General features: G+C 70.9%; 9 protein-coding genes across 9 annotated transcripts in view; 6 read left to right on the top strand and 3 right to left on the bottom strand.

Moving 5' to 3' along the window:
- Positions 1–3,600: 3,600 nt before the first annotated feature.
- Positions 3,601–4,674, bottom strand: AURANDRAFT_25640 (hypothetical protein; the record flags this gene model as incomplete). Its single annotated transcript, XM_009038342.1, has 1 exon — positions 3,601–4,674. The coding sequence occupies one exon, from the start codon at positions 4,672–4,674 to the stop codon at positions 3,601–3,603; it is 1,074 nt and encodes a 357-aa protein (XP_009036590.1).
- Positions 4,675–5,372: 698 nt separating this feature from the next.
- AURANDRAFT_63958 (hypothetical protein) lies at positions 5,373–6,512 on the top strand (the record flags this gene model as incomplete). Its single annotated transcript, XM_009038469.1, has 1 exon — positions 5,373–6,512. One exon carries the CDS (start codon positions 5,373–5,375, stop codon positions 6,510–6,512), a length of 1,140 nt encoding a protein of 379 aa, XP_009036717.1.
- A 169-nt stretch (positions 6,513–6,681) lies between these two features.
- Positions 6,682–7,317, bottom strand: AURANDRAFT_77964 (selenoprotein; the record flags this gene model as incomplete). The annotated part of the gene is made up of 1 exon (XM_009038341.1): positions 6,682–7,317. A coding segment is annotated over one exon (636 nt), but the record flags the coding sequence as incomplete, so codon positions are not given.
- A 374-nt stretch (positions 7,318–7,691) lies between these two features.
- On the top strand, positions 7,692–9,387 carry AURANDRAFT_63957 (hypothetical protein; the record flags this gene model as incomplete). Its single annotated transcript, XM_009038470.1, has 2 exons — positions 7,692–8,287; positions 8,508–9,387. 2 exons carry the CDS (start codon positions 7,692–7,694, stop codon positions 9,385–9,387), a joined length of 1,476 nt encoding a protein of 491 aa, XP_009036718.1.
- Positions 9,388–10,283: 896 nt separating this feature from the next.
- Positions 10,284–11,039, top strand: AURANDRAFT_63956 (hypothetical protein; the record flags this gene model as incomplete). Its single annotated transcript, XM_009038471.1, has 1 exon — positions 10,284–11,039. One exon carries the CDS (start codon positions 10,284–10,286, stop codon positions 11,037–11,039), a length of 756 nt encoding a protein of 251 aa, XP_009036719.1.
- Positions 11,040–13,214: 2,175 nt separating this feature from the next.
- AURANDRAFT_25526 (hypothetical protein) lies at positions 13,215–14,405 on the bottom strand (the record flags this gene model as incomplete). The annotated part of the gene is made up of 1 exon (XM_009038340.1): positions 13,215–14,405. One exon carries the CDS (start codon positions 14,403–14,405, stop codon positions 13,215–13,217), a length of 1,191 nt encoding a protein of 396 aa, XP_009036588.1.
- A 3,304-nt stretch (positions 14,406–17,709) lies between these two features.
- Positions 17,710–19,983, top strand: AURANDRAFT_63954 (hypothetical protein; the record flags this gene model as incomplete). Its single annotated transcript, XM_009038472.1, has 2 exons — positions 17,710–18,486; positions 18,700–19,983. The coding sequence occupies 2 exons, from the start codon at positions 17,710–17,712 to the stop codon at positions 19,981–19,983; spliced, it is 2,061 nt and encodes a 686-aa protein (XP_009036720.1).
- A 121-nt stretch (positions 19,984–20,104) lies between these two features.
- Positions 20,105–21,566, top strand: AURANDRAFT_71572 (hypothetical protein; the record flags this gene model as incomplete). Its single annotated transcript, XM_009038473.1, has 2 exons — positions 20,105–20,815; positions 20,890–21,566. 2 exons carry the CDS (start codon positions 20,152–20,154, stop codon positions 21,519–21,521), a joined length of 1,296 nt encoding a protein of 431 aa, XP_009036721.1.
- An 847-nt stretch (positions 21,567–22,413) lies between these two features.
- AURANDRAFT_63952 (hypothetical protein) overlaps positions 22,414–27,233 on the top strand; it is a gene marked incomplete at both ends in the record, with an annotated part of 6,287 nt that continues 1,467 nt past the window's right edge. The window contains 5 exons of the mRNA XM_009038474.1: positions 22,414–23,400; positions 23,824–25,140; positions 25,341–25,604; positions 25,698–26,510; positions 26,693–27,124. Coding sequence (XP_009036722.1) covers positions 22,414–23,400; positions 23,824–25,140; positions 25,341–25,604; positions 25,698–26,510; positions 26,693–27,124 — 3,813 coding nt within the window. The remainder of the gene's footprint in view (positions 23,401–23,823; positions 25,141–25,340; positions 25,605–25,697; positions 26,511–26,692; positions 27,125–27,233) is intronic.

The following is a 27,233-nucleotide window of genomic DNA, read 5'->3' as shown; positions in this document are numbered from 1 at the left end:
CGCGGCGTCGCGCGGCCGCGGGCGCAGAGTAGCCGGAGCCGCGCGAGCTCGACGCGCGGCTCCTTCAAGTATTTCCGAGCGATCCGTTATTCTGGCCTTGCCAACTCAGCCGACGACGACGGCCCGATTACGCGGCCTGCCACACCTTGAGCGAATGGTCGCCGGACCCAGAGATGATGCAGCCGTCCGGCAGGGCCGCGACGCAATAGACCTACGCGCGCGCGCGAGACAGATGAGCGGGGCGCTCGGGGACGGCGAACGACGATCCGAGGCTCTCCGCTCGCTCGGAGACGGCGCGGCCGGACGCCGGAGACGCGCGTAGGACGAGTGTCCGATGAGCGTGCGGAGGCGGCGGCCGTCGGTCGGGTCCCAGACGATGAGCGAATGGTCGCGGGACCCGGAGACGACGCGGCCGTCTGGCAGGACCGCGACACACATAACCTGCGTGCGCGAGGCGGATGAGCGGGGCGCTCGGGGACGGCGAACGATGATCCGAGGCTTCGCCTCGCTCGGAGACGGCGCGGCCGGACGCGCGGCCGGACGCCGGGGACGCGCGTCGTTCGAGTGGCCGGTGAACGTGCGGAGGCGGCGGCCGTCGGTCGGGTCCCAGACGATGAGCGAATTGTCGTCGGACCCGGAGACGATGCAGCCGTCCGGCAGGGCCGCGACGCACCACACCTGCGCGCGCGAGCAAAGCAGATGAGCGAGGCGCTCGGGGACGACGAACGACGATCCGAGGCTCCGCCTGGCTCGGAGACGGCGCGGCCGGACGCCGGAGACGCGCCCAGCTCGAGTGTCCGACGAGCGTGCGGAGGCGGCGGCCGTCGGTCGGGTCCCAGACGATGAGCGACTTGTCGTCGGACCCAGAGACGACGCGGCCGTCCGGCAGGACCGCGACGCACCTCACCTGCGTGCGCGCGCGAGGGAGATGAGCGAGGCGCTCGGGGACGGCAACGACGATCCGAGGCTCCACTCGCTTGGAGACAGCGCGGTCGGACGCCGATGACGCGCGCAGGACGAGTGTCCAATGAGCGTACGGAGGCGGCGGCCGTCGGTCGGGTCCCAGACGATGAGCGACTCGTCGCTGGACCCGGAGACGATGCAGCCGTCCGGCAGGGCCGCGACGCACCACACCTGCGCGAGGGAGATGAGCGGGGCGCTCGGGGACGGCGAACGACGATCCGAGGCTCCACTCGCTCGAAGACGGCGCGGCCGGACGCCGGAGACGCGCCGAGGCCGAGTGTCCAATGAGCGTGTCGACGCACTCGTAAGGCCCAGTCATTCTCAGCGCCGCCATGCTCTGCGCTAGCGGTACCGCGTCGGGCGCGGGCTCAGGCGAACGGGCGCCGGTGAGGATCTCGGCCTTCATGTTTGTGTACTCCTCCTCCGTGAGGATGCCGTCGTCGAAGAGGCTCTTGATGTCACGCAGAGCCTTTACGGCGGCGGAGTCAAGCATCGCTCCTTGTCGAGCCGAGGCCGTGCAGGCGGAGTACGAGGTAGCCACTCAAAAGTCGGGAATTCGGCGAGTAGCGGAGGCGAACTCGCAGGGCCTAACCGCCCGTGTAGGCCTCAGTACGGACCGTCTCCGCATCATCGCCCCAATCACCCAGGTCTACTATGCACAGATTAAAGTTCGACGTTGCGGTCCTCGAGGTTCAGCGCCGCCGCGGCCTCCTCCTTGCGCGTGCGCTCGAGCGCGCGCCGCTTCCGGTCGCGGCGCGCGCGCCGCTTCGAGAACTCGGGGTACTCCATGGCCCGGGGGCAGCCCTGGCAGCCGTTCGACGGGCAGTTGCCGCAGAGGGCGCCGTTGGCCCGGTCGCCGACGCCGAACATGGGGCAGTCGCGGCACTCGTTCGTCGGGCAGTTGTTGCAGCGGAGCGCGGAGTTCGTCGAGATCTCCTGCAAAGCCTCGCCCGCGCCGTCGGCGGCGATGCCCAGGCCCTCGTTGCCCACGAGGCGGCCCTTGAAGTTGTAGCTCAACATGACGGCCTCGCGGTTCCGCTCCAACGCCACGAGCTCGTCCCAGGGGACGTAGTGGATGCACGAGACGGGGCACGTCGAGATCGCCTCGCGGATCGTCTCCTCGTCGTCGCCCTCCTGGTTGAAGGACCGGGCCCGCCCGTGGTCGTCCGTCATGAGGAACGTCTGGGGCGCGATGGTGGCGCACATGGTGCAGCCGACGCACGTCGCCTCGTCGACGTACCTGTGTGCAAATCAACCAGTGAGCTGGGACGTCGGGGCCAAACTTCAGAATTCTCTAGCTCGGTCAAATCGAAGTCGATTCGGCTGATTTTTGGACGGATCGATTGCTCTCAGCGAGTTCTCGAAGCACGGCGGAAGTGGTCGTGTCAAAACATTCGAATACGCTCACATTGAAGTCGGGTTGAAGATTTGGAATCCACACAGCCGTGTACGTGAAGCTCGAGCAGAGGCTCACGGGGTCGCCGTCCTCGTCCTCGTCGATGAGCTCGTGGGAGCACGCGACGCCGAGCCGCTCGTCCTCGTAGAGCTCCTCGTACTGCTCCGCCGCCTCGTCGGCGAAGAGGTCTAGCAGCTCGTCCGCGTCGACCTCGACCTCGACGGCCTCGACGGCCTCGACGGCGTCCTCGACGGCGTCCTCGACGGCGTCCTCGACGTCACCGGCGACGTCGCCGGCGTCGCCCCAGAGGATCGACGCCGTGTCGGCGCCCGAGTCCCAGGCCGCGTCGCCGGACCAGGCCTCGGTCGCGTCCGCGGACCAGGACTCGCCCGCAGCGCCGCCCGCGTCCGCGGACCAGTCGGCCGCGCCGTCGCCGGACGACGCGCCCCAGCCGTCGAAGAGCGCCTCCGCGGGGTCCGGCGCGCGCGCGGCGCCGTCGGGCGCCGCGAGCTTGTCGAGGGCGTCCTCGACGACGTCCGCGGGCCTGTCCTCCACGAAGGCGTCGAGCGCGCCAGCGACGCGGCCGCCGAGCGGCGGCACGTAGGCCTTCACGTTGTCGAAGAAGGCCTGCTCGGCCGCGCTCAGCCCGTCGACGTCCGCGAGCGCGTCGATGGCGCTGTCGACGGCCTCGACCTCCGCGGCGGCGTCCTCGTCGTAAAACGGGTGGAAGGCCGTGCTGCTGTCGTCGAGCGCGTTGTAGTACATGGTCCGCCCGCCTTCCTCGTAGACCTCCCAGCCCGCGGGCAGGTTATCCGTGGGATCGATGCCCACGGGCAGCGCGGCGAGGCGCAGCCGTCTGTCGTGCCCGCACGGCTGCCGCGCGCGCAGGCTCGGCGGGTGCCCGCACGGCTGCCGCGCGCGCAGGCTCGGCGGGCGCAGCGCAAAGCCGGCGGCGCGGGTTAGGAATGCCAGGAGCAATAATTGCGCGCGCCATGGTGCGACGCGTCCGGCGTACGCGTGCGCATGCGCGATGCTCCTCCGCTGCATCGCGCCGGCGCGCGAGCCGGCGCGCGCGCGCGGCTCGACTGTGATCCTGCTCAGCTCGCCACCTCAGTTTTCCCACCCGTGGGCATGATGAAGGAAAGTTTGCCCTAATGGACTGCCCGCGCGCGGCTCGAGGATCCCTGCTCACTCGCCGCCTCGGTTTTTCGCAGGACATGAACTTGTCCCTCATTTTGGTGTTACTTCGCCCACTTCGTCTTGAAGCCCCCGCGCGTCTCCTCCCAGGGCTGGAGGGGCGAGTCGTCGAGCTTGCCCGTGAGCGCCTCGATGCCGTCCTCCGTGATGAGCAGCGTGTGCTCGAACTGCGCGCTTCGTCCGCCGTCCTTCGTCACGGCGGTCCAGTTGTCCTTCCAGAGGTTGGCGTTGATCGTGCCCTCGCAGATCATGGGCTCGATGGTGAAGGTGTGGCCCACGGCCATGATTCCGTTCGGATCTTTGTTCCGATAGTGGAGGATGTTCGGGTTCGTGTGGAAGAGCTTGCCGATGCCGTGGCCGCAGAACTGCTCGACGGATTTGTAGCCCGTGCCCTTGATGGCGTCCTCGATGATGCCCCCGATCTCCTTGTAGGGCCGGCCCGGCTCGCAGAATTCGATGGCCTTCTGCCAGCACTCGTACGTGCAGTCGACCAGGGCCTTCGACCGGTCGTCGACGGCGCCGACGTAGAACATCTCGGAGCAGTCGCCGTGGTAGCCGTCCTTGTAGACCGTGATGTCGACGTTGACGATGTCGCCCTCCCTCAGCGGCACGTCGTCGGGGATGCCGTGGCAGATGACCTCGTTGACACTCGTGCAGCAGCTCTTGGGGAAGCCGTGGTAGTTGAGCGGCGACGGGTAGGCGCCGCGCGCCACCGCCGCGGCGTGGGCGACGGCGTCGATGGCGTCCGTCGTGACGCCGGGCTTGACCGCGGCGCCCGCGGCGTCGAGCACCTCGCGCGCCGCCTTGCCGGCCGCGCGCATCATCTCGACGTCCTTGGCGCTCTTCACCTCGATCATCCACGACGGCCGGAGGTCCACCTTCTTCGGCGTGCCGTCGGCGGCGTAGTCGGGGCGCATGATGCCCTCGGGCACGGGCCGGTGCGTCAGCGGCAGCACCGTGCCGGCCTTGCGGAGGTCCGTGCGCAGCGCGGGCTTCTTCTTCTTCTTCTTGACCGCCTTGGCGCCGAAGCCGGCCAGGGCGTCGGCCGTGGCCAGGAAGACGACGACGAGCGCGGCGCGCAGCGCGGACAGTCGCCTGTGGTGGCACGCGTCTCCCATGCTCAATTCGCCACTGCAACCAAATCAAGGCAGCTCTTCAACAAGCTGGGGATGCAGCGAGGGTTTCGTCTATTGTAATCCTGTGTGAGAGGACGAGCGCTATCGTCTGAGAGGCCGGGCAGCCTCCGGTGCGACGCGGCCGCTCCCGGCCGCTCCGGCCGCTCGCCACCATGGCGCCGGCGGTGGTGAAGATGGTGGCCATGCCCGACGCCTTCGAGGACAGCTCCAAGCCGCCGACGACGGCGCCGCGGTCCCCCGCGAACCTGCTCTTCCCGCGCGCCGAGCCCTACCGCCCGCCCAAGGCGGCGCAGGACGCGCACATCAACCTGTTGACCTACACGCGGGAGCCGCCGACGCGGCCCTTCATGAGCACGGGGTTAGCACCTACCGAGCTCGACCGCCACATCCGGAAAGCGGCTTTACTACCGGGCCCGGGCGCGTACCACCCGCGGCTCGACGCGGTCGCGCAGCGCATCCGCCACGTCAACATCAAGGAGACGAAGTCGACGAGCTCGCCGCTTTTAGCGCTGGCGCGGCGCAAGTTCCCGGGGCCCGGGGCCTACGAGGTCGCGGGCGACATCTCGCGCGCGGCCGGCGTCCGCTTCACCCGCGACCTCCGGTCCGCGCTCGGCGCGCGCGAGAAGACGCCGGGGCCGGGCGCCTACAGCGTGACGCGGCCGTCGACGTCCGGCGGGCGCATGGGCCCCGTGCCCGTGCCCTGCGACCCCCTGAAGCGGCGCCAGTTCGCGGACGACGGCGTCGCGCCCGGCCCGGACCACTACGAGCCGCGGCGGCCGAAGACCGCGGGCGGCAAGATCGTCTCCGGGTCGTCGCGCGAGTCGGCCTTCGACGTGGCCATGCGTTTGAGGGGCGAGGAGCCGGGGCCGGGCCACTACGACTATGGTTTGGCGGCCGCGGCGTTGGAACGGTCGGACCTCGGCGTGACGATGTCGAGGGCCGCGCCGCCGTCGGACTTGGAACGGACCATGGCGCGCGCGGCGCTCGAGCCGGGGCCGGGGGCTTATAGGCTGCCCGTGTCGGACCGGTCGCCCGTCGCCGTCAAGTACAAGGGCCCCAAGGGCAAGCACTTCGACTACTACGTCCCGGGGCCCGGCGACTACGACCCGAGCCGCATCCACGTGGACCCGTCCGCGTTCTTCGGCTCCGTGACGACGGCGGACTCCTACATGGCCCTGGCCGAACAGAAGGGCCTGCGGACGCCGGGCCCCGGCGCCTACGACGTCCTGCGGCCGGCGTCGTCGGCCGACGACCGGGGCGACGGGCGCCGGCCCGCGAGCCGGCCGAGCTCCTCCGAGCCGGGCGCGCGGTTCTCCACCGCGCCGCGCAACGACGCCTTCGCGGAGCGCATGGCCGGCATCTACCGCGGCGTGCCCGGCCCGGGCGCCTACAACCCGCCCGACGGCCGCAAGTCGAACAACCCCATGGCGTGGCTCGGGTCGACGCTCGCGCGGCGCGTCGTGCCCAACGACGTGCCCGGCCCGGGCCGCTACAACCCGGACAAGCCCGACTCGCGGGGGACCGTGAACCTCGGCGGCACGTCCGCGCGCCTCGGCAACCTCAACGTGCCCAACGAGAACCCGGGGCCGGGCGCGTACCGCGTCGACGGCGACATCATGATCCCGACGTTCTCCGTCATCGGCCACATGGGCTCCGGCACGGTCAAGGGCGACCCGTCCTTCGAGGCGACGCTGCAGCGCGCCGCGTCGACGCCGGGGCCGTCGGACTACTCCATCTCCTCGACGCTCAACCGGAGCGGCGGCCGCTTCGCCTACACGCTCAACCTCGACGACGACGACGACGCCACCGTGGAGACCTAGGGGTCGATCGTTCTTATATACACGATGGCGGGGGTCGGCCGTTGCCGCGGCGCGCGGGGCTTGAGAACCCCCGGTCGTGTCGTCGCCGCGCGGTCGTCGGGACGCGGGCCACGGGGTCGCGCCCCCGCGCTCGCCGCGTCGAAACGCGGCGAGAGCGCGGGGGCGGTCATGGACGTGGGCCCGCGCCGCCGACGAGGCGCGCGCGGCGACGAACAACCGGGGGCGGCGCCGCGGAGATGGCCGGGATCGGCCCTAGGCCGCGGCTTCGCGGATGGCGACCCAGCGCTTCTTGAGCTTCTTGCCGAGCTGCGTGACCTCGAAGACGGCGACGAACATGAGCAGGAAGCCGCCGTAGGTGCCGAAGATCTGGATGCACCAGCCGATCGGACGTGTTGGGCGTGAGCGCGTTCGGGTCGTCGTCGCCGTCGAAGAAGAAATTGCCAAAGGGCGGCTCCGACACGCAGTCGCGCCAGACGCTCGTGTTCGTCACGGGGTAGGTCACGGGCGAAATCTGGGAGATGCACAAACCGCCCGTGGCCAGCGCCGCGTCGTGGTAGGACCCGATGACGAGCATCGACGTCGGCTGGACCATGACCAGCAGCGTCGCGAGGCACAGAAGATAAATGGGCTTCTGGGACTTGCCCCGCTGCTTCCAGTAGGCGAACTGGATGATGTTCGTCATCAGCGCGAGCATGATGGCGACCTGGATGCCGTGGAACATGGCCACGAGGCCTCCGGGGACCTGGCCGGCGGCGACCCCGAAGATCGCGCCGACCAGGATGGGCCAGCATCAGCTGCCCACGATGGCCTAGGGGAAAAAAAACGTTGCTTTGTCGCAGGGTGGGCCGGTCGGACGCGGGCGCGCGGACCGGGATGGCCATGATGAGGCTGCAGACGCTCACGGCGAGCGACTGCTTCGCCTCGCCATCGAGCTTGGCGGCCAAAGGCTGCCCGAGCTCGACGGACCCCGCGTCTCAGTCGAGGCACTCCTCGTCGGCCGCGGGGCCGGCCTTCGTCTCCTCCCCGTCCAGGAGCTTGTCCTCGAGGCCCATGCTTGGCGCGCGGCTTCCGAGCGTCGCCCTCACTCGGGAGCTCGTCGAGAGGGCCCAATCACAAGAGGCCGCAAAGGGCGGGCAGCGTCGTTGACGGAAACGTTGAAGGTGCAGGCTTGCAGAGCTGATGGGCCGCCAAAAGCTCGCCACCGCGCTGCTCGCGCCGCTCGCCTGCGCGCTCGTCGCGCCGCCGCCCACAACACAACCGCGCGCCGCCCGGCGGCTCGCCGCCGGCGCCTTCGCGTCGCCGGAGCGGCTCTACCCCAACTCGTACGTCATGCCCACGGGCCAGCGCTACGCGACGGCGCAGACGCGCGCCCAGTGGCTCGCGGACTGGCGCGCCATCACCGAGTGCCTCGCGCGCTTCCCGACGGCCACGCCGCAGAATTTGGACCGCACGCAGCTGGCCGTGAGCCTCAACGCCGCCTGCACCGACGAGCTCGCGTTTATGACGGGCGGCGCGCGACGACGGCCGTCGCCCTTCGCCATCACGCTCGTCGACGCCCTCTTCGTCGCCGCCTACTGCGACGCGCCCAGGTACGCGCGGCTCCGCGAGTACGCGCTCGCGCAGTACGTGCCGCTCCGCATGGGCGACGTCTGCGAGCGCGTCGGTAGCCCGCGCGTCGCCGAGGTCGCGCGCACCGGCGGCGCCTGCTTCGACCAGAACCTCTTCGACCCGGCGACGCCGGAGTACGAGGCCATGGTCAAGTGCCACAACGTCGAGTACCCCGTCAAGCACCCGGACTGGCGCGCGGCGGGCCTCAGCGAGGACGCGCAGCTCCACGAGCCCTGCGACTAACTTCTTTGCTTTCTTGGTTCGTTTCTCTGTGCCGGCGGCCGGCGTGTGCGCTCCGCGCGCGAGCCGCCGGCAACAGCTCGATCGCATACTTCAACTTGAATGTTGACGCGTATCGAATCGCGATTAATTATATCCGATGGCAAGGATGCGCCTCGCTTTGCTCGCCCTGCTCGCGACGTCGAGCGCGTTGCGCTGGCCCGGCGCCGCGCCGAAGGGCGCCGTGCGCGGCGGCGCCGAGGACACCAAAGACGCCGACCTCTTCGAGGAGGAAGCGGCGCCGGAGCTGAGCGAGGAGGAGCAGGCGACGAAGCGCTACGCCGACGCCGTCGCCGCGGCCAAGGCCCAGGGCGGCGCCTGCGCGGCGCTCGACGCCTTCGAGGCCGAGTCGCTGAAACCCGACCGCAACGAGAGCCTGCTCGCCGTGCACTGGATGGACGTCAAGCTCCAGAATCTCCAAGCGAAGAAGGACCAGCTCGCCGGCAACGCCACGACGCCCGAGCCGGGCCTGCTCGGCCGCATGAAGGGCGCGCTTTCCGGTTCTAAAGCGTCGGGCTTCGACGAGGCGGCGCCGTACGCCAAGGGCGTCTTCCTGCTGGCGACGGAGTGCGGCGCGTACGTCGAGGCGGAGAAGCTCTCCGAGGCGCAGCACGCGGGCTTCTGCGAGCGCTGCGCGGCGGCGCTCGGCGTCGACGACGAAACGTTCGCGGACGCGCACAAGCGCTTCGAGGTCGCGCTCGGCAAGGAGGTCTTCGCGGCGTCGGAGCGGAAGATCGCGGCGCTCAAGGCGGCGCTCGCCGACGAGGCCTTCGCGGCCAAGGCCTTCGCGTCGCTCACGGCGCGCGAGAGCAAGGTCCTCGAGATGATCAAGGACGAGGCGACGCTCGAGGCCATGCGCACGGAGATGCTCGAGAAGCTCGTGGAAGCGGACGGCAACGCCTACGCGCAGGCCGCGCTCTGCAAGCAGCTCACGCCCGCGGTGGAGACCATGCTCGGCGCGCCGCTCGAGCAGCCCGCGTCGGCCTAGGCTCGCGTAACCGCACACAGGGACAACATTAGAGCCCGCCGAAGTAGTTCTCGTTGGACCGCGCGGGCCCGGCCTCGGACACGTCGATGCCGCAGGCGATGGGGATGCCCACGGGGAGCGCCTCGCCGCCCGTGTTCACGGAGCGGCCGTCGGTGCGCGCCTCGACGGCGACGCGCTCCGCCGCGACCCAGCGGTAGGTCCGGCGGTCGACGCGCGCCGTGATGTACTCCGACGGCAGCACGACCTCCGTCGCGTCGCCGACGCGGAACGCGCGGCCGCCGTGGCGGAGGACCGCGCCCGCGGGCACGCGCGCGACGGGCGACACACGGTAGGGCACCTCGATGAGCTCGTCGAAGATCTCGAAGCCGTCGTCGGGCACGTGGAGCTTGACGTTCCAGTAGAAGTCGTCCGGCGGCACGTCCGTGAGGAGGCCGCGCAAACTCTCCTCCCACGCCTCGAGGTCGACGACGGCGTTCGACCCGTCGCGGGACTTGTAGGTGAAGGACCAGTCGTGGTGGAACTGCTGCTTGTTCAGCACCGTCCACTTGCCCTCGGTCCAGGCCTGCGTCCCCTCCCAGTGCGCGTTGCGGATGCACTCGGCGGCGAGCTCGCTCTCGGCCTGGCCCACCTCGAGCCCAAAGGCCTCGCAGGTGCCGGCGAGCGAGCAGCCCAGGGCCGTGCAGGAGGCCATGCGACGGCGGCGGCCGCGGCGGCGGCGACGGCGCGCTCAAACACGGGCTGCCCGCGAGGCACTGCCGACCCCGGCGCAAGATGTTTGTCGTTGTTGAGCCAGCCCTTGATTTAGCGCTTCGCGCCGTGCTCTCGCGCTGTTGGCGCCAGCAGCCCGCGCCTCTGGTGCCGCCGGGCGTCCGCCGGGCGACCTCCCGGGGGCGACCATGGGGAAGCACGCCTACGGCCCGCCGAGCGACATGGACCCGGAGACGACGATCTGCATGCGCAAGATCTTCGAGGCCATCGAGGACGCGCGGCTGCGCGGGGAGAGCGACACGTCGTCCCTCCACTACAAGCGACATACGAAGCTCAAGGCGAAGAACGCGCTGAGCCACAGCCAGTCCGTGGACTCCATCGAGTCCTTCGGGTCCCGGCCCGAGTTCGTCGTGCGCGGCCTCGGGACGACGGCGGACGTGCCCGAGGGCCTCGACGCGATGCTGAGCCCGCCCAAGTCGAGCAAGAAGAAGAAGCGCAAGAAGCGACGGAAGCGCGGGGGCATGTCCGCCGCGTCGAGCCTCGGGAGCGCCGGCTTCTCCTCGGACCTGAGCGACGCGGAGCCCGAGTACGCGGAGGTCGAGCTCTACGCGCTCGACGACGGCGTCCGCTGCGTCGCCTACGAGCTCCTGCGCGACGGCCGGCCGACGAACATCGTGCGGGTCGTGGTCTACGACGAGAAGAACACGAGCCGCTGCAAGGACCTGACGCCCGAGTCCTACGGCACGACGGGCTACGCGCCGCTCGACGAGCTCATCGACGACGAGAAGGCCGCGCTCGCGGCCCTGCTCTGCTCCATGGTCGGCAACGGGTCCCTCGACGACCTCCCGCGGCCCTACACGCCGGGGGCCCAACTCGGGCCCGCGCCGCGGCCGAGCTCGCCCGTGACGGCCAGCATCCTCGCGGAGTTCGACGAGGACGACTAGGGGCCGGCGGCGTAACACACCCGCGCTGTTGCTCGTTCGTCGGTCGCCGCGGCCGCGGCTCGCGTGCGCGCGCGTCGCTCGATCTTCGGCGAACTTCAAGTTCGGTGGGTGCGGTGCTCGTATCCAAGCGCCACGATGGCTGACATGATTATAGGAGCGTGAGCGTCGTCGTCGCCTAAGCGTGTCGGCCGTCGTCGAGCGCGCAAGCATGAGCGCCGCGGGCTACCTGGCGGCCGTGGGCAGCGCGGCGCTCAACGGGTCCTGGCCGGCGATCATCAAGTCGCGGCGCGTCGTCGAGGCGCGGCTGCCGCCGCTGCTGCTCAACGTTGCCTTCATCTTCGGGTTCGCCGTCGTCGCCGTCGTCGTCGTCGCCTTCGAGGGCTACCTCCACTGGACGAACTGGGGGCTCCTGTCCGGCGCGATCCTGACCGTCGCGTCGGGCCTCACGCTGGGCGTGGCGATCCCCAACGCGGGCGTCGCCATCCCGAGCGGCATCGCCGCCGCGTGTTATCTCGTCACGGCCTACGTCTGGTCGGCCTACATCCTGGACCAGGGCATGCGGTCCGTGGCCCTGTCGCTCGTCGGCATTCTGGTCGTCATCTGCGGACTGGCGCTCGTCGTCTCCGCGTCGCTCGTCAAGAAGGCGCCGCCGGACCAGGCCGAGGCGACGCTGCTCCCCGACGACGACGACAAGGACGAGCGCCTCGTGCCCGACGAGGCGAACCTGCCCCTGGGCCTCGTCGCGTCCGCCGTCGTCGGCGTGCTTGGGCGGCTCGAACATGGCGCCGGAGGAGTACGCGCGCGACGACGCGCAGGGCATCCACTACGTGCCGTCCTTCGCGCTCTCCGCGCTGCTCTGGTCGTCCCTGGCCGCCCTGGCCGCGCACCGCGCGGGCGCGCCCGCGGCCCTGGCGAGCGGCCGGGCCGCGGTCTGCCCGGCCATGTGCGCGGGCGCGATCTACGGCAGCTCGATCTGCTGCTACGTCGCCGCCGTCGTCGCCCTCGACTACTCCGTCGCCTCGACGCTCTCCCAGTGCTCCATGCTCGTCACGGGCGCCTGGGGCATCCTGCTCTACGACGAGCTCGGCGGCGACGCGCGGCGCCTCGCGCTCTACGCGACGGGCGCGTCGGTCGTCGTCGCCGGCGCGGGCGTCGTCTCCTACTACGGCACGACGGAGTAGGGGCCGTGGTTAATCGTCGTTCGTCCCGTCGCGGAGCGCGCGCCAGGACCCGTCGTCCCGCCGGCGCCACGCCTCCTCGCGCGCGCCGAAGCCGCCGCCGCCGTGCCACTCGACCTTCATGCCCGGGTCCTCCTTGCGCTTGCGGAACCACGACAATCGGCGCTTTTCCTTCTGCTCCCGGGGCGCGAGCTCCTTCGCGACCGCCGCGCACGCGAGCATGCCCTCGGAGAGCCGTCGCTTCGCCGGGGGCGCGTCGTCGTCGTCCTCCTCCTCCTCGGGCTGCTCGTCCGACGCGTCCATTTCTCGCAGCGTCGCGGCGACCGGCTCCTCGTCCGGCGCGTCGACCGGCTGCCGCGTCGCGCCGACCGGCTTCGGCTCCTCGACCGGCGCGTCGACCGGCTTCGGCTCCTCGTCGGCCGCCGGCGGCGTTTCGACCGGCTCCCGCTCGTCGTTGAGCGCCGCGACGTCTTTGAGGTGTTCTTCGGCCGCCGCGGCCTTCACCGGTGCGGGAGGCGGCGGCTGGGTCGGCCGCGCGGCCCAGCTCATGCAGCCGAGCTCGCAGGCCGCGGCCGGCGGCGGAGGCGGCGGCGCGCTCGGCGGCGGCGGCCGAGGCGCGCTCGGCTGCCGCCGACGCTTCGGACGGCTGCTCGCCGCGCTCTTGGTCGCGCTCTTGGTCGTGCGCTGCGGTGCTGCGCTCTTGGTCGCGCTCTTGGTCGTGCGCTGCGGTGGTTCGGCCGCGTCGTCGACGAGGTACGTGCGGACGCGTCGGCTCGAGAGGACCTCTTCGTCCGCGCCGTCCCACCGCACGACCCAGCCGCTTTTCTCCGCGGCGCGGACCACCGTGCCCAGGACGTGCTCCTTCCCGGTGGTCCGCGTCTGCGCGACGCTCGCGCGGCGCTTCACGCGCTGCCCGATGTGGACCTCCATGTTCTCAACGTTGAGCAACGGGCTGCCCAAGAAAGTTCAAGTTGGCGAGAGCTAGCTAGCGTAAAAGTTACTTGGCCCCCGGCGCGACCCCCAGCATGGCGGTCTTGAAGCGGTTGAAGGCCGCGGTCTTGCCCATGTGCCCCAGCGGGACCGCGGGCGTCTCGTGCATCTTCGTCGTGCGGCCGAGGTTGTGGGCCCGCGTGTTCGCCGCGCGGAACAGGGGCGTGCGCACGTCCTCGTCGTCCTCGGCGTCCATGAGCTCCGTGCCGTTGGAGAGCCGCGCGTTGATGTGGAGCTGCTGGATGCGCTCGACGCGCCGCTTGGCGATGCGCTCGACGTACGACGACACGTCGGGGTACTCCGCGATGGTGTTCTCGAAGTCCTCGGCCTTGACGCAGTAGAGGGACATGATGTGCTTCGACCGGATCGTCGCCGTGCGCTTGAGCTTGAGGATCACCGCGCCCTCGCCGAAGAAGCAGCCGTCGCCGAGCACGCGCACGACCTCGTTCGCGACGGCCGCGACGAGGATCTCGCACAGGCCCTTGTCGATGAAGTAGAGCGTGTCGCCGCGCTCGCCCTCGGAGACGACGCACTCGCCCTCGACGTAGACCTGCGGGTCCATGGACTTCGCCAAAAGCTCCGAGAACCGCTTCGAGGCCGTCCGCAGGATCGGGACCTTGGGCACGAGCTCGCGGATCTTGTAGGCCAGGATCTCCATGCAGAGCTCCGGGTTGAGGCGCTCGAGGATGAGCGTCTCGTCGAAGATCTTGCCCTCGTGCCAGCGGTGGTGGTAGTACTCGCGGATGCGGTCGCGGAGCTCCGACGGCAGGTGCAGCGACCGCATGTACTCGTTCGTCCGCAGGAGCTGCTCCTCGAACTCCTGCGTGGACACGTTCGACGCGACGATCATCGCCGTGAACGACGCCACGGCGTAGGCGTTGAAGATGCAGCCCAGGAACATGCCCACGAGCGTCGTCCACGACTCGATGAGGCACCAGCCCGTCGTCGTGTGGCACGCCTGGCCGGAGGGGAAGTCGAGGTAGCCCTGGCCCACGACCAGGAGCAGCGTCTTGTAGCAGCCCCAGGAGTAGGCGTGGGACACGGAGACCACGGGGCGGCCCGAGCCCGCCTCGAGCAGCTCCCAGAGCACGGCCCAGGACAGCCGCGGGTAGTTGTAGGTCCGCACGAGCAGGATCAGCATGCAGGACCCCCAGTGCGTCAGCAGCAGCATGGCCACGAAGAGCCGCAGGAGCTTCATCGTCGTGTCCGACACGTGGACCTGGTAGTACTCGAGCAACTCGCGCGCGACGTTCCGCACCTTTTTCACCAACTGCGACGCCCGCAGCAGCTTCACGAGCTTCGTCATGCGCGCGAGCTTCAGCACCTTCAACGCCTTCTTCGAGCTCAGGATCTTGTTGTCGCTCGACTCGTCCGCGAGCTCCAGGAGCTGCGCGACGGGCACGGACGACACCGTGTCGATGAGGAGCCAGGTCTTGCAGTAGTGCAGCAACGCCCGCGACCGGTCCATGACGAGGGTGCCCGTCGCGTCCTGGTAGCCCATGTGCAGGTTCTTGACGACGTCCAGGCAGAAGAACAGGTCGCAGAAGAAGTTGACGTAGTAGAGCCGCTCGTTGATCTCCTCGAAGGCCAGGCACAGCGGCAGGGACGCGAACACGTAGATCAGCGCCGCCGTGATCATCAGGTCGAAATACTGCACGGCCTCCTCCGTCGGCGACAGCAGGCGCATGCCGCACCAGCCGTTGAACGGGTCGCCCTCGATGCGGAGGTACTCCTCCGTGTCGCCGACGCTGAGCAGGTCCGCGGCCTGCGTGCGGCAGGCCGCCAGGATGGCGTGGGTCCGCGCCTGCTCGACCTTCCACGCCAGATTGATGATCTGCTCCTTGCCGAACATGGCCGCGGACGACCCGGAGTCGACGCGCTCCTCGGCCAGCGTCTCCTCGACCAGATACTCCGGCGCGGAGCGCCCGAGCTTGTCCAGCAGCCCGACGACCCGCGCCTTGGCGCCCGTCGGCAGGCCCGCGTCCTCGTAGACGGCGCGGATGCGCATCTTGAACGTGATGACGTGCTTCTCGAGCGCGCGCTCGCCCGCGCACTTCACTTCCTTGCGCTCCGCGTGCCTGCGCCGAATTCGAATCTTCGACCCGACTTCAATGTGAGCGTAGGTTTCGACGCACCCTCTTCGGCCTTGCTTCGAGCACTCGACGAGAGCGATCGATTCGTCCAAACATCAGCCGAATCGAATTTGACCGAGCTCGAGCATTCCGAAGTTTGGTCGGGACCGCCCGAACCGGCGGTCGCACTCGGCGCGGCCGCGCGCGAGCTCCGCGTGTGGCCCCAGCGCATGATGGCGCCCTTGGACGGGATGGCGCCGCCCGTGGCCACCGACGACCGCGACCCCGCGGCCGGCGACGCGATGGGGTTCTGCTGGAAGACGCGGCCCGCGCGGAGGCCGAGCGCCGGCTCCTGCAGATCCTTGTAGCCGCCCTCGTCGGCCATGAAGCCCGAGATGCGCTCCGAGTCGACGAGCGCCCGGTTGTCCGCCGCCTGGACCGTCGCGGCGCGCAGCGCGCGGCGGTTCGCGGGCGGCGTCGCCGCGGGCGACGCCTCCGGCGCGGCGAACGCGGCTCCCGGGTCCGCGCCGACGATCTGGAGGCCCATGTCCTGGAGCTCCGCGTGGAGCTCGCTGATGCGCCGCTGCTCGCGCGACATGGTCGACTTGTTGCGCTGGCGCTGCAGCGGCCCCGCGTGCGAGTCCTCGGGGAAGATCGACTTGACCAATTGCGGCCCGGCGGACGCGCCGTTCTTCGGCCGCCGCGGCCGCGCGCCCGGCGCGACCGTGCCCTTGGCGCGCTTGTCGTCGGCCCGTGGTGGAGCGCGAGAACGTTCTTTCGCCGTCGGCGCGAGCGGCTGCACGCGGTGCGCGCGCGCCCACGCCGGGCCGGCGCCGTCCGACGCGCCGTTCTCGCGGAAGCGGTCGTAGGTGGCCGGCGCCGCGGGCCGGAGCTCCTCGACGTCGTCGCCGCCGCCGCTCTTCTTCCGGAGCGGGATCTCCTCGACGGCGTCGCCGTCCTCGTCGGCCTCCTCCTCGAGCGCGGCGCCCAGCAGGCTCGACACGAGGTCGTGGCCGCGGGCGCTGCGCGCGTCGTCGGCCGGCGCGCCGGGCCGCTCGGCGCCGAGCGCGCCGTCGATGAGCCGCACGAAGTCGTCGCGCAGCCGGCCGAGGCCACCGACGCCCGCGTCGATGGACGAGCACTGGGCCTCGAGCCGCCCGGGGTCCGCGCCGCGCAGCGCGCGCGCCGCGGCGCTCACGGTGTAGCGCAGCGACCGCAGGTGCGCGTCCAGCAGGTCCACGCCGTCGTCCATGGTGGCGTCGTTGGGGCCTGGAAGGCTAGGCACCCGCAGCCATCTCCACGACCTCTCTGCGGTTTTCAGCGTGAATATGGGAAGAGAGTGCAGACATAACCGCCCTGCAACATGGGCTGCTTTCCCAAGTTGCCGTCAGCGAGCTCTCGACATCGATCCAGCTGCCTCGGAGAGCCTCGCCTCTGCGCCGCTCGTCGACGCCATTATGCTGAGCCGCTTCGCCGCCGCCGCGAGCCGGTCGGGTGTCGCGCGGTCGTCGCCGCGGTGCCTCGCCGTCGTCGCGCGGCCGCCCGCGGCGTCGAGTGCGCTCGCCCGGCCGCCCGCGTGCGCTCCCGCGCGGCGCCCGCTGAGCGAGGCGCCGAAGCCGGCGCCGCCGGCCGCGGGTGACGGGAGCGACGTCGACGACCTCGTGCCGCTGACGCCGGCGCAGAAGGTCGGCGTCGGCCTGAACCTGGGCGCGTGGGCCGCGGGCCTGTCGCTGGCGGCGGTCTGCGGCTACTACATCGTCCGCGAGCTGCTCCCGACGAAGATGTCGCCGAACAGCGTCTTCGACCGCGCCTTCGCCGTCGTCGTCGCCGACGAGCGCGTCCAGCGCATCTACGGCGACCCGCTCAAGGGCTACGGCCGCGACCACGGCGGCCACCGCGAGGGCCGCCGGAACTTCATCGAGAACACGGCCTACGACGACGAGCAGGACGGGTCGAAGCGGCTGCGCGTGCGCTTCAACGTCAAGGGCCCCTACAGCGAGGGCTTCGTCTTCGCGGAGATCTCCAACAAGATGGACGACTTCGTGTACCTCATGGTGCAGGACAAGCGCACGGGCCGCGTCGTCACGCTCGAGGACAACCGCCTCGCCATGCAGGCGGCGTCGGGCGCGCGCACGGACGCGGAGCGGAGCGCCCTCCAGGGGCTCCTCGGCGGCTCCTTCGGCGGCGACGCGGCGGCCGGGCCGCCGAAGTACTGAGGGGCCGATCGGCGCGTCCGTAAGGAGCGCCTACCTCTCGTCCGCCGTCTCGGTCTGTCCTCGAGGCGCAGGATGTGGGTGCGCCTCTGCGCCCGTAGGAAACAGCTTGCGCTTCAAACCGGGCCGTCCTTGAGGCCGGCGGTGCCGCTCGCACCAGCGTCAGCATTCCCGAATCGGGGCTGCCCCGCCACCACCCGCGCCGGGAGTCGGGATGATGCAGGCCATGCTCCTGGGCGACCACGTGGAGCCGAGCTACACGTCGCGCGTGTCGCGGCTGCTCGGCGTCGACGGCGAGAGCGTCTTCCTCGCGAGCATCTCCGACAGCTTCTGCGACGCCGAGCGCACGCTGAAGATCCTGGGCCACTTCACGCCCATCCTGGCCGAGTACGTCGTGACCATGCGCACGGTGAACAAGCTGCGCGAGGAGCACGCCGACGACGACGAGCGCTACCGCGTCGAGCGCGACAAGGTGCTCGACGCGCAGCACGAGCAGGCGGGCCCCGCCGTCGGCGCCATGTACGACGACCTCGGCTCCGTCTACCTGAAGACGGCGCAGTTCGCCGCGGCCCAGGGGACGCTGCTGCCCCCGGCCTTTGAGAAGCATCTGCAGTTCGCCTTCCAGAACGCGCGAAAACGGCCCTGGGCCGCCGTCGACGCGACGGCCGCGGGCGACCTCGGCGCGGACTACCGCGGCAAGTTCCTGAGTTTGGACGAGACCCCCCTGGCCGCGGCGTCCATCGGCCAGGTCCACCGCGGCGTCCTCAAGGCGCCCGCGCCGCGGCGGGCCAAGGGCGAGAAGCCCTTCCAGGACGTCGCCGTCAAGGTCATCTACGACGACGTCCGTCGGAACCTCGTCATGGACCTCAAGAACCAGCGCATCCTCTGCGAGCAGGTGAACGCGATCCTCGAGCTCCACATGGAGGCGACGATCGTCGCGATCCTCGACGAGGTCGAGGCGAATCTGCCGCTGGAGCTCGATTTTACATTGGAAGTGCGGAACATGGAGCGCGCCAGGGCAGCAAAAGGGTGCGAAATTCCCCAACTTCAAAGGCTCCGATCTCGGCCATTTTCCACTCGTTTCGGCTGATTTTTGGACGAGCGTTCATCTCTCGGAACGGTCTCGAAGCGTGGGTGCTTTTTCCGGAACGCGCGCGCGCGGAACACTCACGTTGAAGCGACGTTGAATCACTCTTGTGCTGCCCAGGAGCGCGCGGCCGCGCTCTTCCGGAAGCGCGGCTTCGGCGACGTCGTCATCCCCGCGGCCGTGCCGGGCCTCTGCTCCGAGAGCGTCCTCGTCCAGGAGTTCCTGCCGGGCACGACCCTCGCGGCCTACGCGGCCAAAGCCGCGTCGCCGCCGCCGTCGCCGCCGAGGACGCGGCTCGAGCGCGAGCGCTCGCACTCGGACGACGACGCCGACGAGGGCGCCCTCGACCGAAACGCCGCGCCGCCGCCGCCGCCGACCAAGGGCGACGCCGCCGTCGAACGGAACCTGCTCCGCGTCGTCGACGCGATCGGCGCGACGCTCTTCCTGGACGGTTTCTTCCACGCGGACGCGCACCCGGGCAACGTGCTGGTCCTCGACGGGTCCAGGAAGGTCGCGCTCATCGACTGGGGCCAGTGCGCGGAGCTCAAGCCGGCGCAGGTCGCGTCCGTCGCGCGGCTCGTGCTCCTGCTGAACACGCGGAGCCGCGACATTCTGGACGCGTGCTTCGAGGCGGACGGCCTGAGCTCCGCGCTCGCGGACCGCTACGCGTTCTCGAACCTGGAGGAGAGCGGCCTCGACGCGGCGGCGCGCACGGCGCTGCTCTACCAGTTCTTCGACTCCACGTCCGACGACGCGGGCGTCGACCGGGAGGTCTTCGAGAGATTGTCGTACATGATCCAGCACGACATCTCGAACGTGCCCATGTTCACGGCCGTCCCCTCGGAGGTCATCTTCTACGGGCGCACGGTGTCGGCGCTGCGGCGCTGCCTGCGGGCGGCGGGCCTGGGCTCCGTGTCCGTCGTGCGGCGGTGGGCGCCGTTCGCGCGGAGCGCACTCCGGGATTTCGTCGCGCGGAACCCGCAGCGGCGCGACCTGCCCTTCGACCTCGGCCGGGGCGTGGACCACCTGCTGCTGGCGCTGCCGCTGGACCACGCCTGGATCCGGCGCGGCGCGGCGCTCCTCGAGGACGACCGCGTGCCCGCGCGGCTCCGCGCGGCCGCCGCGGCGTTCCTCGACCGCGAGCGGGCCGCGCTCGACGCGGACCCCGAGCGCTTCTTCCGCGGGCTGCTCGAGGGCGCGGACCTGCGGTCGCGGCTCTTCGGCCACGCGCGGTCCGACTGGGTCCACGACGTCGGCTACGGCCGCGCGGACGCGTGGGTCCGCGGTTTCGCCGCGTTCCTCGACGACGGCGCGCGCGTCGCGCGCGCGAAGCGCGCGGCGGCCGTCGGTGCGGTCGTGGTGGGCGGGCTCGTGCTCGCGCGGGCCTGCGCGCTGCTCGCGTAAGTGCGCCGATGTCGTTCGCGGACGGCGTCGATGAGTTTATAATATATATATTATTGCCCTCGGTTGCCGCAGCTGTGCCGCAACTGGCATTGCAAGAGGCGCGGCACGACACGAGGTGGAGGAAGTCCTAGGGAAGCTCGCCCGCGGTTGCCCACACCACCCCCAGCCATGGCCTCGCCGGCGGCGGCGTCGCGCATGGCCATCAAGACCTTCAACAAGCTCAACGCGGCGGGCCTCGCCCGCTTCGACCCGGCGATCTTCCGCATCGCCGAAAGCAGCGAGACGAACGCCCACGCCATCCTCCTGCGGTCCCACAAGCTCACGGAGAGCGACGTGCCCATCATGTGCCGGTCCATCGCGCGCTGCGGCGCGGGCACGAACAACTGCAACGTCGCCCGCATGACGGAGCTCGGCGTGCCCGTCTTCAACACGCCGGGCGCGAACGCGAACGCGGTCAAGGAGCTCGTGCTCTGCGCGCTCTTCATGTCGTCGCGGGGCGTCATCGAGGGCGCCTTCCACATGGACGGCCTCCACGCCGAGGGCACGGCCCACGAGCGCATCGAGAAGGACAAGGCCTTGTTCGGCGGGCGCGAGATCGCTGGGAAGACCCTGGGGGTGGTCGGCCTCGGCGCGATCGGCGCGGCGGTGCTCAAGGCCGCCCTGGGCTTCGGCATGGACGTTGTCGGGTATGATCCGTCCTTATCCGTCGAGGGCGCGCTGCGCCTGCCGGGGCGCAAGATGAAGATGGTCGACACGCTGGACGAGCTCGCGGCGGTCTCGGACTACGTGACGCTGCACGCGCCCTACAACGACCACACGAAGGGCTTGGTGGGTTCCGAGTTCCTCGGCCACATGAAGCGGGACGCCTGCCTCCTCAACTTCGCGCGCGGCGAACTGGTCGACGAGGCGGCCTCGCCGCGTTCTTCGATTCGGGCGCGACCGGGCGCTACGTCTGCGACTTCGCCGTCGGCCCCGAGCTCTCGAAGCGCCCCAACGTCATCACGATCCCCCACCTCGGCGCGTCCACCGACGAGGCCGAGGAGAACGCGGCGGCCATGGCCGCGGACACGACGTCGTTGTTCCTGCAGACGGGTTCCATCCGCGACTCCGTGAACTTCCCCACCACCACGCTCCCCGTCCGCGACGACACGGTCATGCGCGTCTGCCTCGTCAACGAGAACCGGCCGGGCATGCTCGGCGACATCCTCTCCGTCTTCGGCAACAGCGGCATCAACATCACGCAGCAGATGAACACGTCGCGCGGCGACGTCGCCTACAACGTCATCGACATCGAGCGCCTCGAGAACTTCGAGGACGTCCACTTCAAGAGCTGGGACGCGCTCCAGTTCCTCCTCACGTCCATGGACGGCGTCAAGTCCACGCGCTACATCCACGGCTCCAAGCAGTCCGCGAAGCACAGCGGCTTCGCGGTCAACTTCAACGGCCAGGTCTTCGGCATCGGCTCCAACTACACGCCGAGCCTGCCGTCCTTCGGCGAGCTCAACGAGATCATGGGCCCCCACGAGCGCGAGGCCTAGGAGTGGCCTCGCCCCCGAAAAAAAAGTAAGCAAAAATTCACAAGGAGCCCGCGCTTAGGAGGCGCGCGGGCGGCGGTCGACGTCGCGGTCGAACAGAGGCGTCGTGGTCTTTCCGCGCGGCGGCGGGAACGCGCGCGCGGCGGGGGGGGTCGTGGAGTCTTCGAGGGGTCGGGACGTTCGCCGCGCGCCGGCGAGGGCGACTGCGGCCTTTGAGCGACGGCTCACTTGTGGTCCTTCTCCTCCGCGTACTCGAAGAGCTTCACGCGAGGCAGGTACTTGTCGAGGCACTCCCGGTCGCGCTTGAAGTACATGAAGTAGCCGTTCGACTTCGTCTGGAGCTTCTGCACGAGGCCGAGGTCCTCCCAGGTGTCCATCTCGTAGTTCTGCGGCGGGGGAGGGGGATGGGCGCGCTCGCTCGGGCGTCGGCGGGTCCGGTCCGGCGGCGGCCGCGCCGGGGATGGTCTTCCGGCGGCCTCGCGAGAGGCGGCGGGGCGCCGCGAGGCGTGGGCGGGGGGGGGCACGCACCGAGGTCTCGTACTCCTCCATGGATCGCCAGCCGGCGCACTGGAAGCGGTAGGCGTTCTCGACCTCGCGGGTCCACGTCTTGGCGCCTGCGGCGGGCGTTCGCGTCGCGCGACGGCCCTCGGGCGAGCGCGGACGCCGCGGCGCGCGGGTCATGCCGATCGGTTCTCGTTGGGCGCCCATGGTGCTCGTGTTCGGAGGACGAAGGCGAGGAGAGACGGCGCTGGTCAGCCGACGGTTGTCTTTTGGGGGCTGCCGCTGCCCGCAGGTAATCATCGGATTGTTGCTGAAGGGTTGAAGAATTCAAGCGCGGCTGTTTCTCATCTCGTCCACCGCCCTCGACGGCCGAACGCGAGTACACTATCGGCGCATGGCGCAGCTCTACAGCCCGGCCTGGGCGTCGCCGGCCGTGGCCGTGGCGCCGTCGCCGCGCAAGGTCGTGGCGCCGTCGCCGCGCAAGGTCGTCGCGGGCATCGCCCTCGCCGACGAGGGCTCGATGAGCTTCGAGGAGCTCCTCGACGGCGCCGACGCCGACATGTCGCCGCGGTCGTCGCACAAGCGCGCGCGCACGAAGAAGAAGTCGCTGTGGAAGGCGCTCCAGCGCCTCGTGCGCCACACGCACATGCCGCTCCTCGACGGCGCGACGACGTCGCTCAACGCGGTCGAGTGGTCCGAGCTCCTCGGCGAGTCGGAGCCCTCCAAGTTCCGCGGCGAGGCCCGGGCCCGCCACCGGTCGGGCCCCGACGCCTGGGACCGGGCGTGCCTGCGCGCCGAGTCGTCGTTCCGCGACGACGTCGCGGCGTCGCGGCGCGTCGAGGACCGCGAGGCGGCGCTGGGAGACGTCGCGGTCCGCTACCACGGCACGGTGCGGGGCCTGCTGCGCGACTACGTGGCGGAGATGGACGCGTTGGGCCTCGTCTACGCCGCGCGCTTCGGCCCCGGGCGGCTCGGCGTGACCGTCGCTTTGGCGAAGTACGGCGACGACGGCCGGCGCTTCGTCGTCGTCGACGGCGTCCGCGAGCCCGCGTTAAACCACGGCGTGCGGCGCACGGACGAGCTCATCGCCGTCAACGGCAAGGTCATCGTCGAGTGCACGTCCGAGGAGGACCTGCGCGAGCTCGAGCGCGCGATCGCGTCCGCGCCGCGCCCCGTCGAACTCACGTTCGTCGAGGGCGAGGACCGCGACGGCGGCTACAGCCCCTTCCCCTCGCCGGCGAAGTTCAACGCGCGGCCGCCCCGCGCGCCGTCCATCCCGTCGAAGCGCGGCGCGGCGACCGCGCGGCCCGGGCGGCCGCAGCCCACGGCGCTCTTCAAGGTGAACCGGAACTCGTCCTTCGAGCCGCTGTCGCCGCTCGCGGTGCGCAAGCCGCGCGCCCCCGCGCCGGCACCGGCGCCGGCGCCCAGGGCGGCGCCGCGGCCCCGGCGGTGGCTGGCGGCGGCGCTCGCCGTCGCGGCCGCGGCCTTCGGCGCCGCGGGCCTCGCGCCGCCGCGGCCGCCGCCGGCGCCGCCGCCGCGTCCGAGGCGCCGCTTCCCCGCGGGCCGCGTCGCCGCCGCCGCGCTCGGCGCCGCCGGGACCGCCGCCCTCGCGTCCCAGCCCGCGGCGCGCGGCGCGCTCCGCCTCGCGCGGCCCGTCGCCGCCGCGGCCGCCGCGAAGGCCGCGAAGCGCGGCGCCAGGCTCGCCCGGCGGGCGCGCTAGGTTCGTAAGCCTCGGAATGTGCCGGGACGGCGCCGCTCGAGAGGGAGATCTAGAGCCGCCTGGGGCGTCCCTGGCGTGGTGTAGTTCACCGAGCAGCCCAACATTTTGATCGACCATAATTATAATCCTATGAGAATGCTCGCAAAAGCCCTCGGGCTGGCGTCGTTCGCCGCGTCCGCGGCCTGGGAGGGCGGGCGGACCAAGGACATGGAGCTCCGGGGGGGCAGCGTCGAGGAGGACCTGCGCGCGCTCGAAGCGGCGGCGTCGAAGAACACGCACATCGTCGCCGTCGCCTGCAGGCTCGAGACGTCCGAGGCCGCCGTGGACGCGTTCCTGGGGCACCACCTCGACTGGCGCTGGGACGTCGGCGCCGTCTACCAGCGCGACGGGCCCTGCCCGCGCGTCGAGCTCCGCATCCAGCCGCCCAAGCTCGCGGCGGTGCTCCGGCGGTTTTGGCAGCAGCAGTTCAACGGCACGTGCGACCGCGTCGTCGTCGTGTCGCGCCACAGCGGCACGTACCTGGGCAACCGCATGTTCTCCATGGCCCGCGCCTTCATCCACACGGCCATGAAGCACAAGCTGCCCTACCGCTTCGAGGGCGTGCCGAACTTCCTGCTCGACGACGCGGCGTGCGGGCCCGGCGGCCATCAAAACGCCTTCTACAAGGACATGGAGTGCTTCTGGCTGCCCCAGACGTCCTGCGCGCGGCCCCGCGTGGGGCCCGAGAACGCCCTCGGCGAGGGCGAGTGCGCGCGCGCGGCGCCGGGGCCCTGGGACTGGCGGAAGGAGACGAACTGGACCTGCGAGCGCTACTACGTGGACCCGTCGGCGAAGCGGCGGGGCGTGCGGCGCTTCCCGCGGACGCTGAACCCGGGCCACGGCGAGGCCCACTTCATGATCGCCTTCGCGGCCATCGCGATGCGGCCGAATTTCAAGACGCGGATGGAGTTGAGGCGGCGCGCGGCCGCGTGGCTGCGGGACCACCCGTCCTGGCGAGCGACGGTCGACTCGGGCGCCTGCGCCGTCGTCCACGTGCGCCACGGCGACAAGTACACGAAGGCGTTCCTGCCGGCCGAGGAGGGCCACAACCACCACTTCCCGCCGAACGCGACCTTCGACGAGTACGTGGGCTGGGCGAAGTTCCACCTCGGCGCCGTCGCCGGCCAGAACTTCAGCGAGGCCGTGCCCATGATGCTCATGACCGACGACGCGGACGTCGAGGCGCGCGCGGCGGCCGTCGGCGCCGCGCACGGCGTCGAGCTGCTGACCGTGGCGCCGGGCCGGCCCCTCGTGTCGACGACGGCCGTCGTCGCCAACGAGGAGCTGGCCAAGGTCGACTGCGAGCGCCAGTACCACAAGCCCATCTGCAAGACGGGCGGCTTCAACTACCGCTGGGACCCGGTCACGGGCAGGGCAGGACAAGGGTGATTCAACGTCGCTTCAACGTGAGTGTTCCACGCGCGCGCGTTCTGGGAAAAGCATCCACGCTTCGAGACCGTTCCGAGAGATGATCGCTCGTCCAAAAATCAGCCGAAACGAGCGGAAAATGGCCGAGAGAGGAGCCTTTGAAGTTGGGAATTTCGCACTCTTGTCCTGCCCAGGTCACGGGCGAGCCCGTCGGGTCCGAGGAGCTCTACCAGTTCCTCCTCGCCTGGCACCTCGTCGCGCACTGCAAGCTCGCCGTGGGCATGGGCGCCCGGTCCTACTTCTCCACGATGATCTACGCGATGATGTGCGCGATCGCCGGGAAATGCCCCGCGTCCGTCGACATCCACGAGCCGGAGGCCCCGGACGACGACGGCCTCTGGCACTACGTCGACAAGAGGACGGACCGCAAGCCCCCCGTGGACAAGTGGCTCACCCAGGTCCTACCCGAGACCTTCTACCAGGCGTAAGAGCGGTTCAAGGTTACAGCAACGTTTCATCGTTGACTCGCCGTGCCGATGGACTCTCCCGAGGCGCCGCCCGCGCCTGCGGCGCTCGGCGCGCCGCTCGAGCTGCGCTGCGGCCTGACGCTGCGCAATCGCCTCTGCAAGGCGGCTACGTCGGAACACCTCGGCACGCCGCGCACCAACGACGCCACGCCGCGGCTCGTGCGCCTCTACGAGCGCTGGGGCGCCGGCGGCTTCGGTCTCATCATCACGGGCAACGTCATGGTCTGCCGGTGCGCGCTCGAGGCGCCGCGGAACGTCGTCGTCGACGCGGCGACGGACGGGGCCGCCGTCGCGGCGTGGGCCGCGGCCGCGCGGCGGCGCGGCGCGGTCGCGATCGCGCAGCTCTCGCACCCGGGCCGCCAGTCGCCCGTCGCGGCGTCCTGGGCGCGGCCCCGGGCGCCGTCGGCCGTGCCCCTGCGCCTCGCGGGCGTCGGCCCGCCGCTGCACCGGTCGCCCGTCGCGATGGCACCGGCCGAGGTCGAGGACGTGGTGGAAGCGTTCGGCGATTGCGCGGGCCGGTGCGCGGCGCTCGGCTTCGACGGCGTCCAGGTCCACGCGGCCCACGGCTACCTGCTCTCCCAGTTCCTGTCGCCGCGGGGCAACGCGCGGCGCGACGCCTACGGCGGCGACGCGGCCCGGCGGTCGCGCGCGCTGCTGCTCGCGTGCCGCGCGGCGCGACGGGCCATGGGCCCCGGGAAGCTGCTGGCCGTCAAGGTGAACGCGTCGGACTTCGAGGCCGGCGGCTTCGATCGCGACGGCGCCGCGGCGGTCGTCCGCGCGCTCGCGGCCGACGAGGCGCGCGTCGACGTGATCGAGCTGTGTGGAAATCAACCGCCGGTTTGGGACGTCCCGACCAAACTTTGAAATTCTCTAGCTCGGTCACATCGAAGTCGATTCGGCTGATTTTTGGACGAATCGATCGCTCTCGTCGAGTTCTCGAAGCAGAGCCGAAGAGCTTGCGTCGAAACGTTCAAATACGCTCACATTGAAGTCGGGTTGAAGATCTGAGTTCCACGCAGGTGATCGAGGTCTCCGGCGGCACGTACGCGTCCGGCATGGCCTGCCTCGGCGACGCGGCGGACTTCGCCGGCGCCGACGCGCGCGGCGCCCTGTTCGCGACGCTCGCGCGCGACCTCCGGGGGCACGCGCGCGGCGTCGCCGTCATGCTCACGGGCGGCGTCGGGTCCCCGGCGGCCGCGGCGCGCGCGCTCGGCGCCGCGGATCTCGTCGGCGTCTGCCGGGCCGCGTGCGTCGACGCCGACGTCGCCCGCCGCTGGCTCGCGGGCGATGGCGGCGCGCCGCCGGCGCCGGCGCCCGCGCCGCGGCGCGCGCCGCGGGCGCTGCGGCGCCTGCTCGTGCCGGGCCTCAACTACGGCTGGTACCAGCGCCAGCTCCAGCGGCTGGCCGCGGACCTGCCCGCGGCGGACCTGTCGCACCTGCCCTTCCTCTGCGTCGCGCTGCCGCGGGCCCTGCTCTTCGAGCCCGCGCGGCTGTCGCCGCGAACGCCGCGGCGCTCGGCGCCCTTTTCGTCTCGGCCGCGGCGGCGACGCCGCGTTTTTA

The sequence above is a fragment of the Aureococcus anophagefferens genome, assembly GCF_000186865.1.
Source record: "Aureococcus anophagefferens unplaced genomic scaffold AURANscaffold_8, whole genome shotgun sequence".
Classification (NCBI taxonomy): Eukaryota; class Pelagophyceae; order Pelagomonadales; family Pelagomonadaceae; genus Aureococcus; species Aureococcus anophagefferens.
This window is presented reverse-complemented; position numbering and strand designations above follow the sequence as displayed.